This window comes from Megalops cyprinoides, chromosome 6, assembly GCF_013368585.1.
Source record: "Megalops cyprinoides isolate fMegCyp1 chromosome 6, fMegCyp1.pri, whole genome shotgun sequence".
In the NCBI taxonomy this organism is placed as follows: domain Eukaryota; kingdom Metazoa; phylum Chordata; class Actinopteri; order Elopiformes; family Megalopidae; genus Megalops; species Megalops cyprinoides.
The window spans coordinates 12,563,478-12,581,048 of NC_050588.1; the positions used below are offsets into that span (position 1 = coordinate 12,563,478).

At 43.2% G+C, this 17,571-nt stretch overlaps 1 protein-coding gene across 3 annotated transcripts; it reads left to right on the top strand.

The window, feature by feature from the left end:
- Positions 1-1,444: 1,444 nt before the first annotated feature.
- Positions 1,445-14,702, top strand: elk4 (ETS transcription factor ELK4). 3 transcript variants are annotated; one of them, XR_005005040.1, is made up of 7 exons: positions 1,445-2,167; positions 6,535-6,746; positions 8,171-8,896; positions 9,186-9,407; positions 10,263-10,382; positions 11,248-12,457; positions 12,727-14,702. XR_005005040.1 is itself a non-coding variant. In XM_036532142.1 (6 exons), exons 2-6 carry the CDS (start codon positions 6,540-6,542, stop codon positions 11,344-11,346), a joined length of 1,374 nt encoding a protein of 457 aa, XP_036388035.1. In that variant the 5' UTR covers positions 1,445-2,167; positions 6,535-6,539; the 3' UTR covers positions 11,347-14,702. The 3 variants fall into 3 exon arrangements, 2 of the variants coding, with proteins under 2 accessions (XP_036388035.1, XP_036388036.1); XM_036532142.1 differs by having other exon boundaries at positions 11,248-14,702; XM_036532143.1 differs by having other exon boundaries at positions 2,131-2,167; positions 6,538-6,746; positions 11,248-14,702.
- Positions 14,703-17,571: the final 2,869 nt, after the last annotated feature.

Sequence of the window (17,571 nt, forward strand, 5' to 3'; positions counted from 1 at the left end):
TTATGTCAAGCATTCATATATGTTTTTTAATATCTAGGAGACACCAGCTGGCAGTTCAGTTTCATATGCAACCAAAGGCAAAACAGTCTTCTCAGGTAATCTGCAATTAAATCCACACAAGTACACATTATTTTCAGATTTCAAGGTCTTCTGCACAGCACTGCTTGCACAATACAAAGTAAAGATACAAGGCAATGTACATATGAGTATTTGCATATAAAATGTACATGCTTGCTTTCAGGGAGGTATTACCTTCCTGAACCTGACTGTTAACATATTACAGTGACAAATCAAATCAACTTTAAATATTATATCCACCATGATTGTTTTTGACATCAGACAATGCACTTTCTTGGACTGTGAAGATCAAAAGCATGCTGAATTCCAGTTATGAATTCATACACTGTGAATGTTTGAAATGTTTTGTGCCCCACTACTGTTCTTACTGTTGCGCAGTGTAATCAGTAAATGTATACAGTAATTTGGACCTACTGTACAGTTATATCATGTAAATAAATGTAAATGTCCATCTTAATGTGTTGTTAAATGTAGGTATCCATCGCTGTAACCATTTGCAACTGGATTTGCAATATATATATATTTCCATATTCTGCCTGTCTGTAGTTATATACTCCTATGAGAAGTAAAGTACTTTAGTTGATATTAGATCAGTAGCCCCACTAATCACAAGGGGAAAGCTAAAGCTAAGAATGTGCCACTAGAGACAGAAAAAAGCAGAAAACAAGTTGTTCGGGTCACTTGAAAGACATGGAAGTCGTGCTTGGTTTGATGCGTCAGCAACCAGATTTTTTAAAGTTTACTGAATGGGCTCAAGTTAATGTTGCTATTTTTAGTTACAGTATACTGTAGTTTATTATCAAAGAAGTCTTCCCCAGTGCAAATTTAAGCACACAGCGCCATCTGTTGGAAAATTACAAAATATTTGTACAGTGCTGCAACTTCTCGGAACACTAATTTTCTCAGGAGTGTGGGGTCGAATTTTGCTGTGCCTCGTTTGTATCTGGATAAATACCTACAAATTTTTCTTAAAATAAATTTCAGTGTATGAAAGCTGTGGCTGTTTGTTCTCTACATAATGGATCCAGCCGTTTTACGATTTCCTATGGACACCCTGGAGCAGTGTTTAAATCTTAAGCACACAACTCCATGTAGCCGCCGCTTGATAGCAAATGGTAATTTGAATTACAAATCAGACAAACCCTCGAGGAGTGTGTTTAACTGTTTCAGATTTACGGTTAGAGGGCGAACAGTGCACAATTAAAGAAAAGAAAAAAAAAAACATGAACATGAAACGATAACGACTATTTGGCATCAGGGATAGGCGTATGTTTTCATCTGGTTAGCTCTTACATCCGTCAGAGCTTAGGACCAGGAGGGAGACCATGGGCGTATAGAGCCACAGGCGGAAATGGAACCACTCGGATAGAGAATAAAATATTTTAAAAGTTTATTTGGGAAAAAGAAGAAATGATACACTTTACAACTGAAATGTGGATTCGCAAAACAAAAGCAAATCTGAATCTCCGAGTCTTCGTGTCTGACGTGATGGCACGCAGCTGGACTAGCTAGGTAACTCCAAGTAGCTAGCTAGCTAGCTAAATGAAACATATTTTCAATTTCATGCAGCAAACGCCTCCCACGCACGCATGTCTGCAGAGCGCCCTGCAAGTTCATAGCAGCATGTAGTTTAGCGTTTATTTGAAAGGGGAAAGTACACTAGATATCTGATTGGAAATAACGCTGATCTTTGATCGCGTTATTGCATCCGACCGTGAGCTGAGGTTAGCTACAGGAAATATTTGGTGCGAAAATGTTACCGTCTGGATAGCTTTGCGGAGTAGCGCAGGGTGCTGCCTGACGGCTTTTTTTATCGGGAACGGCTACAGGAGGGACTCGCCAGCCAGCCAGCTAAAACAATCGCGAAATGCAAAACAAAAAAGGAAGTGATCTCAATATGGCCTTAATTTCCTGTTCTTGAAAATCTCTGTAAGACACTAAACGTTTTTTTTTTTCACATCTAGTCCGCTAACGTTTGTTTGCTACCATTTTGTTTGTTTATTTGTTTTGCGCGGGTATTTTAGCATGTCTTTTTATTTATGCTGTGAAACTCTGGATTCCATATTCTGCAAGGATCTTGGCTAGTTCGGTGAGTACCCCCTCCCACCGTGTGTGTCTAACCTTAGTGTGTTGCTGTGGGTTTAGGGACCAAAACATAGCGCTGTAATCATAGCAGCCTTAATTCCAACCATGAATTCCTACTAGGACATGGCGCAGACGTCCAAGCAATTATCATGTTTTGTCTTATTAAAAATGTATGACACGTCAAGTGTGTGGAAAATTCCTGTTTTATGACAGCAAGCTAGACAAGCTTGCTTTGTTAAATGGAGCCAGCTAACTGCAGTCTACCTGTTACTCTGTGGCGTGGAAATGGCAATTCAGTATCAGCGTGCAATTTAGTATTCTTAGCTAAACCAGTTACCTGAGGCCTGTTTTCTGTAGCTACAGGTATTTCGACAGTAAGCAACACGGCAAATAAATCGATTAACTGTAGCTAACGTTAGTTTAACGTTCCCTAACGTTATTTAACGACCAGCTAGAGGTGTGGATAGCTAACCACAAACTAACGTCAAATTGTGGCCCTATAGTTGAATATTTCTTGTGTGAGAGATTTTGTAAGGCTCTATGGAGCTGAGGTTACTGGTTGCCAGCTAGTTTGATGTAACAATGTTACGCGGCCCCTTTCGTTTACAGTACACGTTATAAGCGAACTCGTCACTAACATCGTTGATTTGTCAAAGAGCAGCAAGATGTCAATTGACAGACCTATTTTAAAACGTGGCACCTGTCTATTAGCTAGTTCTCTAGGTTAACAGGCTAGCTAGGATATAGTTAAGTGATTGAAATTTGAAATAGCTTGAAATGAAGAGCTTCACGCATCTTTTCGGTGGAGTTGCATTCTCTAAAATAAAGTAGAAGCAATCTACTTGTTTATTTATATACTGTTGGCTCCAAAGTGCAAAAATAGCGTGTGGCTACGATTTCTGGGTATTCTGGGTGCCATTAGTGTTATTTTAAATGCATTATTTAAAAGTTCTTGAAATTACAAACGATGACCACACCTGTCTCTCTTGTAAAACGTAGACTGCAACAGAGGTAGGACAGGAGTTTGAACTTGAATGGCATGATGAAATAGGTACTCTGAAGCTGACAGCAGATCTGGTTCTATGGCGACTAATTGTGGAATGAGGTTAGTAAGGATATGCCCATTTTGTTGATTCTGGCAGAATCTTTTAAGGCAAATGGAAACATTGGAGTCATTTTCTCCATAACAATACGTTAAACATTCAATAGATGAATAAAATGCAGTCAAGACTGCACGTATTTATTATGATGATGTTTATCATCACTAGAAAAGGTAAACAAATCCCAGTAGGCATTTAGACAAAAAAGCAATCGAGTTAATGTCAGGTTTTCATTGATAAAATGCGGCAGTACTCTCGCTAATGAAAGGCAAATCTTGTGAGAGGGCAGTGCTCTGATTTTGTGACACATAAACATTCATTTAAATTGAGCTCATTTTTGAAGTCGCGTTTCTTTCTGTTTTTGAAAGCTTATAGCATATCTGATGTGATTGTCATAACATTTCTTTGAAATGTTGCAGTTTTTAAACAGACTTGTCTTTGACATATCTAATTAATTTAACCCAATGATCAAAGAGTTGTGTTCAATGTGTGCAAAGTATTTATGTTTGAGAGGGTTTGTCGAAGTGCAGTTTCAGTAATATTTTATTGTATTTTCTGGAATACCACATCTTTGTGCAGATAGTAAGCAAGAAATGACTTACTGTTCTTACTGTTTTCCTGAGGACATAGAACAACTTCAAAATACAAAATTCCATGTGATGGATTTCACATAAGCTATGACAATGCCATGGAGCATTATTACCTTTAGAATTTATTTTGTACATTGGTAAAGCATGATAGTAAACACAGTATTCATAGTAAACATAATATACATAGTATTAATAAACATAACAATCCCATAAGAGTTAAGCACTCTGCATGTTATACTAAATATAACTGTACTCCATTACTGAAGCATCTCCTGAGCCCTGAATAATATTGCATGTTACATAAGACATTTTCCTCATAAGTGTTTCGTCTATGGTATTTTTTAATAGGCAGTAGGGACAATTTTCCCCATTTGTGACCATGTTATATTCTGTCAGATTGTGTGTGGGTTGTATTTTTGCGCTCAGCGCTGCAGCTGGGTACAGGATGAGTCAAGGCAGATTTAGTTTAATTTAAGCCGCTTACAACACAGAGCAATAAAGCAGGGAGCAGAGCTCCTTCTACGGGACAATGATTGTGGCAAAGTCACATATAACTATCTGTTTTTTGAATGTGTGTGTCAAGATTTTTCACGCATCGACAGATATGTTTTTTGTGTTCTTAAGTGGTAAATGGCAGATATAAATTAATTCTGTGTCTCTTATGAGGAAGCGAGAGCATCTCGGCTTACAAACATACAATAGTGCAAATTAACACTAATTTGGTCATTTTATTGGTTTATTTTTATTGTCAGGCAAAATTTCATGATCGGAAATATTTTACATTTTATCCTTTAACACAGAGCCTCTCAACTCTGGTAATACAGATTATGCGTGTATTTGTTTATAAACTGTTTTCTTATTTGGGTAATTGAAATTTCAAGCCCTTATTAAATCCTCTGCCTGTACTTTTTAATGCTGCTTGTCTGGATGAAAGGGGCTTAAACCTTGAAAACCCCTTTTTGTTGAAACCCTTTATGCACAAGATTTTAGCAGAATGCTGTCATTTCTCCACTAATTTTTCCCTATTGGGACAAGGTGTTTGGCTTTAACATATATTGGATGCTGACAGCTCATCCTAAATTCCAAAATGTTTTTGGAAATGCTTAGGGACCCACTTTGTGTAAGCGCCTTTTTATCTCCTGAAATGTCAGTTATTGAGGACAGAGTTATCTGACTGGTGTGACTGAAATGTTGTCTTTGTATTGCTTTTGATTGTGACTGTCACTGTCAAGTTATGTGTTGGTGTGATTCAGTGATGGCAAGGGAGGAGTGAGCTCTGTGAACTGTGACTTGAGGATGCCGAATTGCAAGTCAGAATAGGGTCACAGGGTTTTTAAAGGGAAGATGACTCATACAAGTCAGCAAATTCTAATAATTCATATCAGCTTGTAGAACAATAGATTGGCTTGTTGGTTAATCAGCCAGACCTGCATTAGCAGGTACTCAGTTTCCTCATTTGTCTCTATGTTGGGGTTTACAATCCAGATCTTTGAGGGCCGCTGTAAGAGCAGTCGTCATTTCCACCGTAAGCAAATCAACATGTAATGCAGCCTGTAAGTGACCCAATGGAACCAGTTTAACCACACCATCATTGAAAGGTGTAGGAAGGCCTTATGGATTGCAGCCCTCCACGAGCTTCACTGTTAAAAAAAAAAAAAAAAAACCCTTCTCTACATGGAGATAAGCTACGAGATTACTCGCAGCAGAATGACTGGGGCACGCTAACGCTAATGGGAACAGATGTCTGCAGCTGTGCAGGATCAGGGCTGAGTGTGAAGGGGGCTCTCGAGGTGAGGCCGAGCTGTACTCCGGTGGATTGACTGCAGCGGTCGGCCTCCGCCATGGGGCAGAGAGTCTCCAAGGGGAGCAGACAGCTGTAGACGGGAGAGGGGAGTCAGGGGCAGGAGAGAACCCCTGAGCCCGCCGCTGCACTCCGGCTCTCTGAACGGACTGCAGGTTCATTTTGGGATGGATTTTGGGCACTTTTACAGTCACCGCGTTACGCAACCATTTCGAAATGCCAGCCACGCGAGGCTCAGGAAGCACACTGACGCTAATCGACACATTGACCTAGATCTTTTTTGCTCCACGGCTGTTTGTGGATTTGTGGATTTGCCTGGTGTCAGTTTTGGTGGATTGCAGTTCTAGCGTGGCGTTTGTTTTTTTGTGTGATGTGCTTCTGAAGTGAGTTTTCCCCCAGGAGGTCTGTTTTAATCATAGACTCTTAAGATTAGGCCTGTCTAGTGTTTTTTTAAAACATAACTGGTGAACACACACACACACACACACACACACACACACACACACACACACACACACCTTTTCAACTTTGATGTTTGTTTTTTACTTTTTGACTGTGTTCTTATCCCTGCAGACATGGCCCAGCCTACATGATGCTGAGCAGTGTTTTATATTCTAGGCCTGATGTTTACAGGCCCCTGCAGTTTTTACAAAGTTGCCTTACATGAATTGATGCAGGCCGAAGGAAGTCTAGATGAACATCTCCCAACTAAACAACACATTTCTCCACATTTATCCTTGTGCTGTTTCTGTCTCTCTGCCCTCATTCTGTCCGCATCCCTCCCCCCAATCTTGCCCCGTGTTCCCCCCCCCCCACCCCCCCACGCTGCCCCTCCGCCCCTCTGCTCCTCTGCCCTGGTGCGTGCTCTACCCCTCCCCAGCAGGCATGGACAGCTCGGTGACCCTGTGGCAGTTCCTGCTGCAGCTCCTTCTGGACCCCAGCAACGAGCAGCTCATCTGCTGGACCAGCGAGGACGGCGAGTTCAAGCTGCTGCAGGCCGAGGAGGTAGCCAAGCTGTGGGGAGCCCGCAAGAACAAGCCCAGCATGAACTACGACAAGCTCAGCCGCGCCCTGCGCTATTACTACGACAAGGTAAGCATTGCTGTTGTTATGGTATTAAGACAAGGTACGCACGGCTACTGCCAGCAAGCTAAGCGTCACTAGTATTACAGCACAGCTACGATCACAGAAAGGCGCGTGCCATCACTGTTACGGCAAGGCAATCTGGTCCACCGTTACGACAAGGAGACTGGCATCATGGCCATGCGTGCATGCACGTGGATGGAATTGCAGTGAGGTCCCAGTTCTCTTGCAGCTGTTCCAGACTAATGCTGTGGAATCTTAAGAGCCTGAAGAAGAATTGCTGAGGCTGTTGTAAATAAGGTCTGTTGTAAATAAGGCCTGACCTTGAGTCTGAAGGATTTCGGAGCTCTAACGTGTTACCTCGGTGAAAATTCCATAGCGCTAAGACAGCGCTGGATTATTACTGTGCTTCAGGGACACATGGAGACTCTGTAAACATGAGTTCATGACATTGTATCTACATCGCTGTTGGCCCATGGGCAGTCAGTGCTACCGTGACTCATGGGTCTTGTCCTGGGTATCAGTTGGCATCCAGGGTCATTGAGTTCCAGCTGCCCGGGGGGGGGGTAAGCGGAGTATCCCGTCTCTCTTCAGATTAGTGTTTTTTAGAGGTCTGCCACCGCTACTGGAAGCGCAGGATATGGGATTCTGCCGTGGGAGGCTATTTTGGCACTGGGGCTCAGACGGCTCTGGGTGGGGCAGGGTTGTGGTGAGGACGCAACCAGGAAGCGCTGTCCTCTGCCCCAGTTTTTCGAGCGCTGAGGTTTTTCTCGTCCCTCGCTCCTCATTCCTCACCCCTCGTGCAAATCACACTTAATTGTAGGCTTCTCTGGCTGAGCTCGGCGTGGTGAGGGGAGGAAATTCCTGTTTGGTTGCTTGCGTTGATAAGAGGTTATCTTCGCTAAGTATTGTAGTCTCTAATTTGTTTATAACTCATGCTATTATGACACACTCGTATTCTCTTGTGGTATGTTTAGATCAGTGTTTCCCTTATGTTTTTTTAATTATTACTACTACACAGATAAAGCAATGTTCTGTGTGCCCCTGCCAGCACATACTGTAAAAGCTATGCAAGAACCAAATGAATGTGAATTGGAGGAACAGTCTGGAGGTGCGTCACATGGAGTTGGCCTGTAAAAGGTGTAAATTATGTTAAATAAGTTGTACTGTTTGTATGCTTTCATGGGTCATTTACAATTTTACTTGGAATATGATTGGTTGTTAAACTGAACAGTATGTTAAATCAACAGATAAAATATTTTAGAAATCTGCTGCTATATAAATTGTTCAGAATAGTCCCTGCAGGCAGCTTAGGGGTATTTGGACCTAAATTTGGTAATCAGTGGTGGGACCATTTTCTCTTTTTCTCTGTGAGCAGAATCAGCAGTCACTTGCCTGAATGCTGTTCTGATCTCTCCTGGTTTTGCCCTCAGAACATCATCAAGAAGGTGAACGGTCAGAAGTTTGTGTACCGCTTCGTATCCTATCCAGACATCCTGAGCGGGGATGCCACGGTGAGGGTGGAGGGGGCCCGGGAGGGCGGGGCCGGGGTGGGGTCCCTGCCCTGCTCTGAAAGGGGGGTGACCCAGAGGGACAAGGAGAACCGGGCCGGGGGCGAGAAGGCCGGCGCGGCCACCCAGGGCTCCAGCAAACCGTCCAGCCGCAACGACTACATCCACTCTGGCCTGTATACCTCCTTCACCCTCACCTCCCTCCAGGCCGGGGCCCAACTCTTCAAATCCATCAAGGTGGAGAACCCGGGCGAGAAGCTGGCGGAGAAAAAGTCCGGCCCAGACCCGTTGCAGTCCGTCATCAAGTTCGGGACCACGCCCCCCAAGAAGCAGCCACCGGCCCTTGAGCCCCTTCCACAGGAACCCATGGAGGAGAAGCAACTCCCACAGCGGGTACACCCACTTCAGGCCCCGCCTTCGACTGATGATGCCACAGCAAAGCAGACCCCCCTCCCGCTGGCCTCATGTGCATTCGAAGAGGACCCATCCACTGAGGGTCCGCTGCCTGGCTTCCCTCTCGCCGGGCTGTCCCCACACCTCCCCCCCAGCTCCCCCTCTCCCAGCACAGTCCCTGACTCCACCCAGGAGCTGGTGATTGACAGTGACATTGAGTCCATATCCTCACAGCCTTCAGAGCTGCAGCTACAGGTCAGCAATGATGACAGCCATATTTTCTCGCTGTGCAGGCTGTCATACTTACGAAAAAAATGGCAAAGCTGTGTGTTGGTTTTTGTGTTGTAAACACAAGTAAAGAACTGACTATTTTGTAAAAACAAGCATTTGGAAGTATTGCCTTTTTTGTTCGGTTTTTGCATCTACCAGTGCAGTTAGACTGAGGCAAAACATGTGACAGCACCATTAGCCTGCAGCCATGTTTGTCGTTAAGTCCCAGCATCCCCTCTGCTCACGCTTGTAAACCTTGGCCCTCCCTCTGCAGGCGCAGCCGGCCGCCACGTCCCAGGACGCGGGAGTGTCGGACCGTCAGGTGCAGCGCGTTCCAGCCAGCAACACAGCAGGCAGCGGCCAGAACGGGAAGTCCAAGAAGCCCAAGGGCCTGGAGCTGACTCCCACCCTGGTGGTGACCAGCTCGGACCTGAGCCCCATGAATCTGTCCAGCCCCTCCCTGCCCACGGCCTCCCTCACCCCCGCTTTCCTGCAGGTCAGTGTGTCCCTCAGGGTAAAGCTACCCTTTAGAATATTGGCTCCTGGGATCCACTGCAAAACCAACACAGGATTGTACTGTTTGCATGTAGGACCTGGGTAGAACACTTTCAAAAAAAAACTTCCAGTATAACTCTATAAGTCTGTCACAATCATAAATAGTCAGCCGTGTGGCTGGTGTCCCATTCACTCTTGCAGACTGGTTTGTATATTAATGCCCATGTTGCACAGCAGGTGGTGATGGTGCCACAGTTGCTGCACGAAGTTCTTTTTTCAAACTTTTACTGCAGAGAGGCGGCGTCAGAGCACGACCCCATGACTGCGATCAGATGGCCGGGTTTGGCTGAAAGTTTTCCCCTCCGATTAAATCTTTAGAAGCAGACAAAGTCTATTTTCATGGTGATACAAGTTCACGATGTGTTCTGTCATCTGTCTCCCTCTGGGATTTTTGATTTAATTTTCATTTTGTAATTATTATTATCATAAGACATGCGGTCTTGAGTTTAAATAGATTGCTGTTCTTGGTCTATCAGTGTAACAGATGAGAATGGACGTGCTAACACTAGTGCTAGTGCTGTGACTATTGAAGAGCCTTGGCGCAATAGAAGAAGAGTAGGCAGTACATATTGAGTCCATACAGAGCATCTTTAGAGAAGTTTTTCCTCAGTGGTGGTGTTTTTTGCATTCTGGAGGCAGAGAAAACTCAGTTTATCGATGGGCAACTTTTGGAGTTAATGTCCCTAACGATCGCCCTGTGTGATGTTGGTCTTCATGACTCTGACCCGGTGAGGTGTCCGTCTCCATGGCGATCATCACGTGAGGTGTCCGTTTTTGTCTTTTTGTGCGTGCACAGACCCCTACCCTACTGCTCACGCCCAGCCCCCTGCTGTCCAACATCCACTTCTGGAGCACGCTCAGTCCGGTGGCCCCCCTCAGCCCCGCCCGGAGGCAGGGCACGCACACCCTGTTCCAGGTGAGTCTCCTCCCAGCAGCCCTCTGCCATTAATACATTACAGCACTTATGTGCTCAGCAGATGCTCCTTTCCAGGGCATCTTTTATATAGCTGGCATCCTGCATGCTGTCCTTTTATACATCAAGTGCCTTACTCAAGGGTCCAGTAGCAGTACTTCAGCCTCAGGTCCAACCCTTAACAAGTACCCCACTCTGCTACACTGTTTCTGCGTTTCTGTCTTTCTCTATCTCTGTCTGTGTCTGTGTACGCCCGTCTCTCTATTTACATGTAAATGTTGTCAAGGCATGGCACACAATACAAAAACAAATTCATAACAAACAAACAATGATCGACAGAGGTTTCATTATCTATTCTTTCAACTTTAAGAATGATTTATTTGATGCTAGTCAGTGTGGGGTGATTCCTAACTGTTGCTCAGTCAAAAGTAGGAGGCCACTGATGCCGCTGTTGCTTCTTCATCTAATGGAACTTGTCATTTTTTTGTTGCCGTCCATGGAATCAAACTTACTTCTGATTTACATTTACATTTATTCATTTGGCAGACGCAGTATTCCAGATTTTTAATTTCGTTTCGTAATTTTGTTAACTTTGGCTTGAAGCTGGTTTCTCTTATTTACACATACTCCGTACCTGCCCTCTACTAATACTCGCAATCCGAGTCTTTCACGTAATGCCATACTCACCATTTTGTCGCTAAAACCAGCACCAGTTTCACAGTATACATCTGATCAGGGAGTTTATGATAGCACAGCTGTTTTGGGGCTACAGGAACTGTTGGGTATGGGAGCCTAGCTGGAAAAAAAGTGGATCATTAGTGATTACAACACTGTTCAATGACCTTCCTCTCCCCCCTTTTTTTTCCAGTTCCCCTCAGTCCTCAACACACAGTTCCAGCTGCCCGTTCACAGCCTGGACGGTTCCAACACTCCTGGACCCCTGTCCCCGGATGCCCAGAAGACATAGTGCAGGAGCCAGGATGCCTGGGCGGGCCCTGCTGCTCTGGCCTGCATCCCTCCTGCACAGTTTTCACAGAGACATACGTACCAGTCTGAGCCTGTAGACCAAATCGGGCCTTCTTGGAACAAGGCGGAGCTCGATGGGTGGGACCGGGGGAGAGGGGAGAGGTAGCAGTGTTTGAGAGATTGTCTTGGACAAGCCTGGGAAATGATTCAGGGATTCCAGTATGTTTTGCCTCCGTGTCTCTCCTGGAAGTCGTGACTGGAGTTTATGAGGGAAGTCTAGACAAAATGCAATGACTGTTGTCATGGATGGCCTTTGAAAGGGTTTCTTATTTGTTTTGGACGAGCCTTTTCTCTTGCCTCCTCTCCTGTTTCCTGTACAGTTTCACCCAGGCCTTACGTAAACCAGGGGAGGGTTTGCTTCCAAGCGGCTTCAGATGACACCAGATCTGCGTGTGAAGCACAGGAGCGCTGTGCATTAAGGTGGACGTTGGTCTGCTATTTTGTGTCATATGACACAAGGAACCGGATCATGTGATCTCAAATGGCCATTTGAGAGCCTCCACAGTGGCAACCAATCAGAAGTAAGTTGACTGTTGGCGTTAGGAACTTTGTTTCGTTTTGTTTTTTGTGGTAGTCACATTTTAACGTAGGAAATTGATCCGCTCTTGGTCGAGGTATCACGCTTACTGTCATACCTGTGTTCATGGAGGCATATCCTTATGAAATAGGCTTTGTGTTTTCTGAAATCAACCAGCTACCTTAACCATCAGCCATATCTCTTCTAGTGAGGTAAAAACAAACCATAGCTCACCTCTACATATTATAACTCTAGATGGCATTGTGATGATATTCTGTCTTGTCAGTCAGCTTTTTATAGTTAATGTGCACCTGTTGGCTTAACTGAAATGCATATCCCTCTGTGTTTGTGATATGTTCACACATACCTAGTGAAATGACTATGCTTAAACCTGAACAGGGCTTTAACATGAAGCAGTTTTGTCACAGCGTCTTGCAGAGTAAGAATTTAAAGCCGTGAAGGTGTGAAATGAGAAACCCTTTTACTGAATTTGATTCGGCAGAACTTCGTTGGTAGCCCCTGTGATTGGTGTTTGGTAAGTTTGACCCCGCTTTTCACCCAATGTAGTATTGTCCTTCGAAGGGTCATTATATTTGAACTGCATCATACACTATGAAGAAGTTTGGGTTAGTATTTTGGAATTATGGAGTGAGCCATACATGCATGAAATACACAAGTCATCTTGTGTAAATGACTAAACCAAATGCATGAAAGGAAAAGACAGAAATATTTGTGCGGAAATGTGCAAATTTAAAATTTGAGATGATCACTTTTTGACTGCTATCTACATGGATTTTCACTTAGATTGGGTACAGCTGATGTCCGCCCATCGAGCAGATGTCAGGCACTTCCGAGTGATTGAGCTGATTAGGCCCGGGCCCTGCAAAAACGGACATGCCCGATTGCACCCCAGAGGTTACGGGGGGGGGGTAGTCTAATTGGGAGGAGTTGTGAGTGTTAAGCTGCTCCTTTTGCAGAAGTCCAGTTGGAGTTCTTGACACAGAGGGAAGTAAAACCTGCATCCCCCAAAGCCTCCCTGAGGGCAGGTTGGCCCTCAGGGCTCAGGACCGTGGGCCAGAACCAAAACCCAATTTGGTTTGCAGGTTTCAGGGCACAGGCAGCGCCCCAAGCCAAAAGGCCAAAAAGCAGCACTTGTCCTATCTCTCTTGGGTTTACTTTTTTCGATTCAGAAAGCTATTTTTTCTGGCAGCTATAGGGACTTTCTCTCTACTTAGTGTATTAAATTCACTACTTTTGCCAAGACCCAGGAGTAATGAGTAATATAGAAATATATTTTTGAGGGGAAAAAACTGCTTGATATATTGATGTGTAATATCTCAGGTATATACAATGCATGCCCAGAGGACAATATTCTTGTATAAGTGTTTTTTTGCAGCCACATATTAATTATTATTTCAGTAGACTTGATTAATAATTCTGCTTGATAATGAATTTTTCACAAGAAAAAAAATGAACTTGTTTAGCTCAGAGCAACGTGCTCAGAGCAATGTATGACACAGCCATGATTACGTGATGCCTTATACAAGTCTTTGCTGTCATATGTAATAGCTATGACAGGTTAATAAAAAAGCAACGCGCCATTTCTCCTCAAAAACATTCTACCCTTGATGGGCCCTAAGGGGTTATTCAAACATGTCGGATGAACGGTGTTTGACGCCAAGACGGTTATCAGACCTGATGAAATGCCGGCAAGAAAAGGCGAACATAGGCACTTGCCGGTTGTAGTTACCATGAGGTGGATGTATCATAAGCTAAAGTAGGCGGCGCAGGTTGGGATTTGGTCAGGACCTGCCATTTCTGAGTTTCTGTCACTGCTTGTTTTGTCTTGATCCAGACCGTCAGTGAAAGTTCAGGTGTTGCAGTATTTAGACTTAAAGGTGCTTCAGGTCCTACTGTTGTTGCTCTGCAGCTGTGTGCTACAGTGATGTGTTGCTTGTCATTGGCTCTTGCACAATATCAGGAACCTTAAAACTGAAAGTGCAGCTTTCAGCGGCACGCCATGTAAAGCCATAGAATGCATAGGAATAAATCCCCATGGAAAACCGTCTTTAGGAACTTTTCCATTAGACTGAGATTCACTCTATGTAAGAACGTGTATGATATTCTACCACTGGTTCCCTTACACTCTTCACAGCTAGTACCTGCATGTGTTTCAAATTGATGCAATTGTATTGTAACAAACATACTAGCTTGAAGTGCATTCCTTTTGGTTTATTGTTTAAAAAAACGGTGTAAATGTGACCAAAAAAGATTGACAACAAGAAAATGTTTTTTTTTTTCTTTTTTTGTTGGAATCATTTTCACTTTTTCATTTTATTTTTCTCTTCCACGTACCTGTAAATTTGACCCCAATGGGAAAATTCAGAACTTCTCATCGTGATGATGTGTGTCTGCTTTACATTTTTCTTACGTTTATTTTACAAATCTGTGTAGATTTCAGTGGTTCTGAGCTTAAGGTGCGTTTGAGTGTGGGGCTTTTTCCCCTTCGTGGCATTATCGTTTGGACATTGTAGCCTTATTGAACTTGTATCTGGTTCATGTTTTGTATTTTCATCATTAGTGTTTACACAAGTGGAGTGTATCACATTGGCACTTATATTTTGGGGTTCCTTGTAAAACTAGACAGTTCAGTACATACCTTTTGTCTTTTAAATTTTGTTGTCAAATTGTTTTAAAAAAAAAAAACTATATTATTGATGTTTATATATGCCTCAGTTGAACAGAAATGCCATTTTTCCCCTTCATACCTACAGCGAAAAATATCTATGCACAAAGTACTTTATACTGCAATGTTTAACAAGTAAATCTGGATTTTATATTTCCAAGTAAAATACTTTTTAAGATAGCTACAAATTATCAATTTTATAAATTGTAGTTCCCCTTCCTGTAACAAAAGTTTATTTTCTCACAAGGGTTACATTTGTAAGATTAATTCAGTCGACATTTGACTTTTAGATAATATATATTTTACTACAAGGTTGTGATGAATGACAATCAGTAAACTGATGTCACATTGAAAAGGTCCCCTCTACAAGAGAGTGCTCCCAATGCAGGTTCTGTGTGTGTGAGTCCACATTGGGCCCAGCAGAAAGAGGACACACCAGAGTGCAGATCCTCAAGTTCCTGATTTGTTGGGACAATCTATTTGGCATATATATATATATATATATATATATATATATATATATATAACATAGATGTAGCTCATTCTAATATTGTAATCCAAGATTCAGATAATCTCTTTCCTCCACCTGAATCGATACAGAGAGCACCACAGTTGACTTTGTGGTTTAATTAAAAAAACTGACAGATTTATTGAATTCCTCTATGTAATTTTTTTTGTCTTTTGCAATTGTATTTTCTGTTTGTGTTTAAGCTTCTCACATGTTTACAGACTTGTATTTTGGGCAATGTATGTGGGAAGTATATATAAAAATATCTGAAAACGTTACAAGGGCTCCACTCTGTCTCTGGGTTTTTTTTTTTTTTCTGTCACAGTGTTATGGGTGTTAAACTGAAAGTTTACATGCTACGTGTAAGTGTTATAAGTGTTGTATGCTTATTCCATTAATGAATGTGTGCTGTGAGTGTGTGGTGGCTTTCAGTATTTTTGACAGTGGCACGCTGTCCCAAACTGAGGGCTGTGCCTTCTTGCATGAAAGGGTCTCTCATCCCAGTCGCTCTCACCGTTTATAGCATTGACGCTAACTTGATTGCGATGTCAGTCAGGCAGAGGTGCAGTAATGTTTGCGAGTTCCTCTGACATGTCTGCCAGCAACAGTGCTCATTTTTAGCACTGTTAATTTAAACTGCAGCGAGCAGCCGCTTTGATCTGAGTCTCATCTGAATGCACAGAGACGAAGCCAAGCTGAGCTGTTTGTTCACAAGGTGGGCAGTATGCTCTGTGCACGCATTGTCACTGTACATCGATGCCCATCAGTGGTCAAGCTGTTGGCACATTTAGGGACTTCTTATTGATGAGTAAGTGGGCACAGCTGTATGCTTCCTCAAAGCACAATGTGTGCACCCATGAAAACTGTGCAAGTCTTTTCTAATGCATTTCTGCTACAACTTTTCAAGAAAAGAAAAACACTCCAGGGCAATACATTTTTCCCACCATCAATTAGATCCAGAATTTAGTTTTTACACTGACTTTCAGTGCATTTTTGCATGTAGCCAAAGATGAGTCCTAGTGACTTATTGTGCTGTTTTTGTGGATACTGTATATACATGTTAAAAAATGAGATGGCAGTAACACTGGCAATGCTAAATGAAGGTTGGCATTTCCAGTGCCACGCATATCCATCATCTTTTATCATAACAGTCATGTACACAGTGCTGTGCCAATTGCAAATTTACCATGTCATTGTTTTTTTTCCCCCCAGATAGATGGCATGACCGCACATCTGACTCCATTTTACAGCCTACAAAATTATGCCAGCGCTACCCTTTCTCAATAGAGCCTATTCATTTTCCAGACTGGTGTTTTACAGCATATTTTAAAATAGGGAGCATGACGCCTAGGGTCCGTCTACACTAACCACTGAAAAAGAGCAGATAGTGTAAATTTGCACAGCTGTTGCAATAGGTCAACAGCCTTCACAAGTTGGCCTTTGACTCCAGAAGGATTTCTTGACCTAGGTCTGAGGCAGACAGGCAATGCAATGCTATTGTGATTAGCAAAAATTCCTAGGACTGACTATTAACTGCTATACAATAGAGAGAAGGGAAAAAAACAGAGGGTCTGTGTGAACCTCTTTCCCTGTCCCTGGGTGGCATCTGCAGAGGCCTGTAACAGATTTACCCGGTCTATGTCAGGGGTGGGGCAGAGGGGCAGGATGTGGCAGACAGTGGACTGTGCTTTGAGATTTGATGGTGGCATGAGGTGGGTAGTGGGAGAACTGCACCTGTTTGTATGGTTTTGTCACTGCAAAGTGCTGTCATTAAAGGCATTCTGGACTCAATTATAGTGGTTACGAGAAACACAGAACAAAAAGGAGGAAGCTTCTTCTGAAAGCAAAGGTGACATCTGAGTTATGACCCTGTGAATAGACAGTATAAGAGTGTGCATTTGAAAGGTGTTTCAGTGGGGAAAAAAAATAACATAGCTTACAATCGTCCTTGCCTATATCAAATGGAGGGACATGACGGTCACGATGCAGTCCAGCTTTGAAAGGTAGTAATCATTAACATCGTAAATTGTCCTTACCAGGCTATTTGTGCATCAGTCACCTCTGAACTAGAGATACAGAGTCTGCCAGGCAGTCAGAGATGATGCCGTGATCTCGAGCACAGACGGCTTGTTCTTAGTTGCAGCCGTTTGTTTTCTCAGTTGGTGGAAAAAGAACAATGAAGGAAATGCCCTTTAGGTGAAATGGAGTAAGGGCACTGTGGAAGAGGAACAGAGAGGACCTCTGGCTTTAAAAGCCTAACACCATGAAGAAGGGGTACACATCCTTTCTTTGAGAAACTGTCCTGCTGTGTGTGTGTGTGTGTGTGTGTTTTTATATGTGATAAAAAATTTGTATGCATAGTCCAACACCAGAGGTGTTTCCTGTTCCTCAGTAATTACATAATTTATTGACATTATCTGAGAAGACTTAGATTTGGAATATCGATTTTTACAGT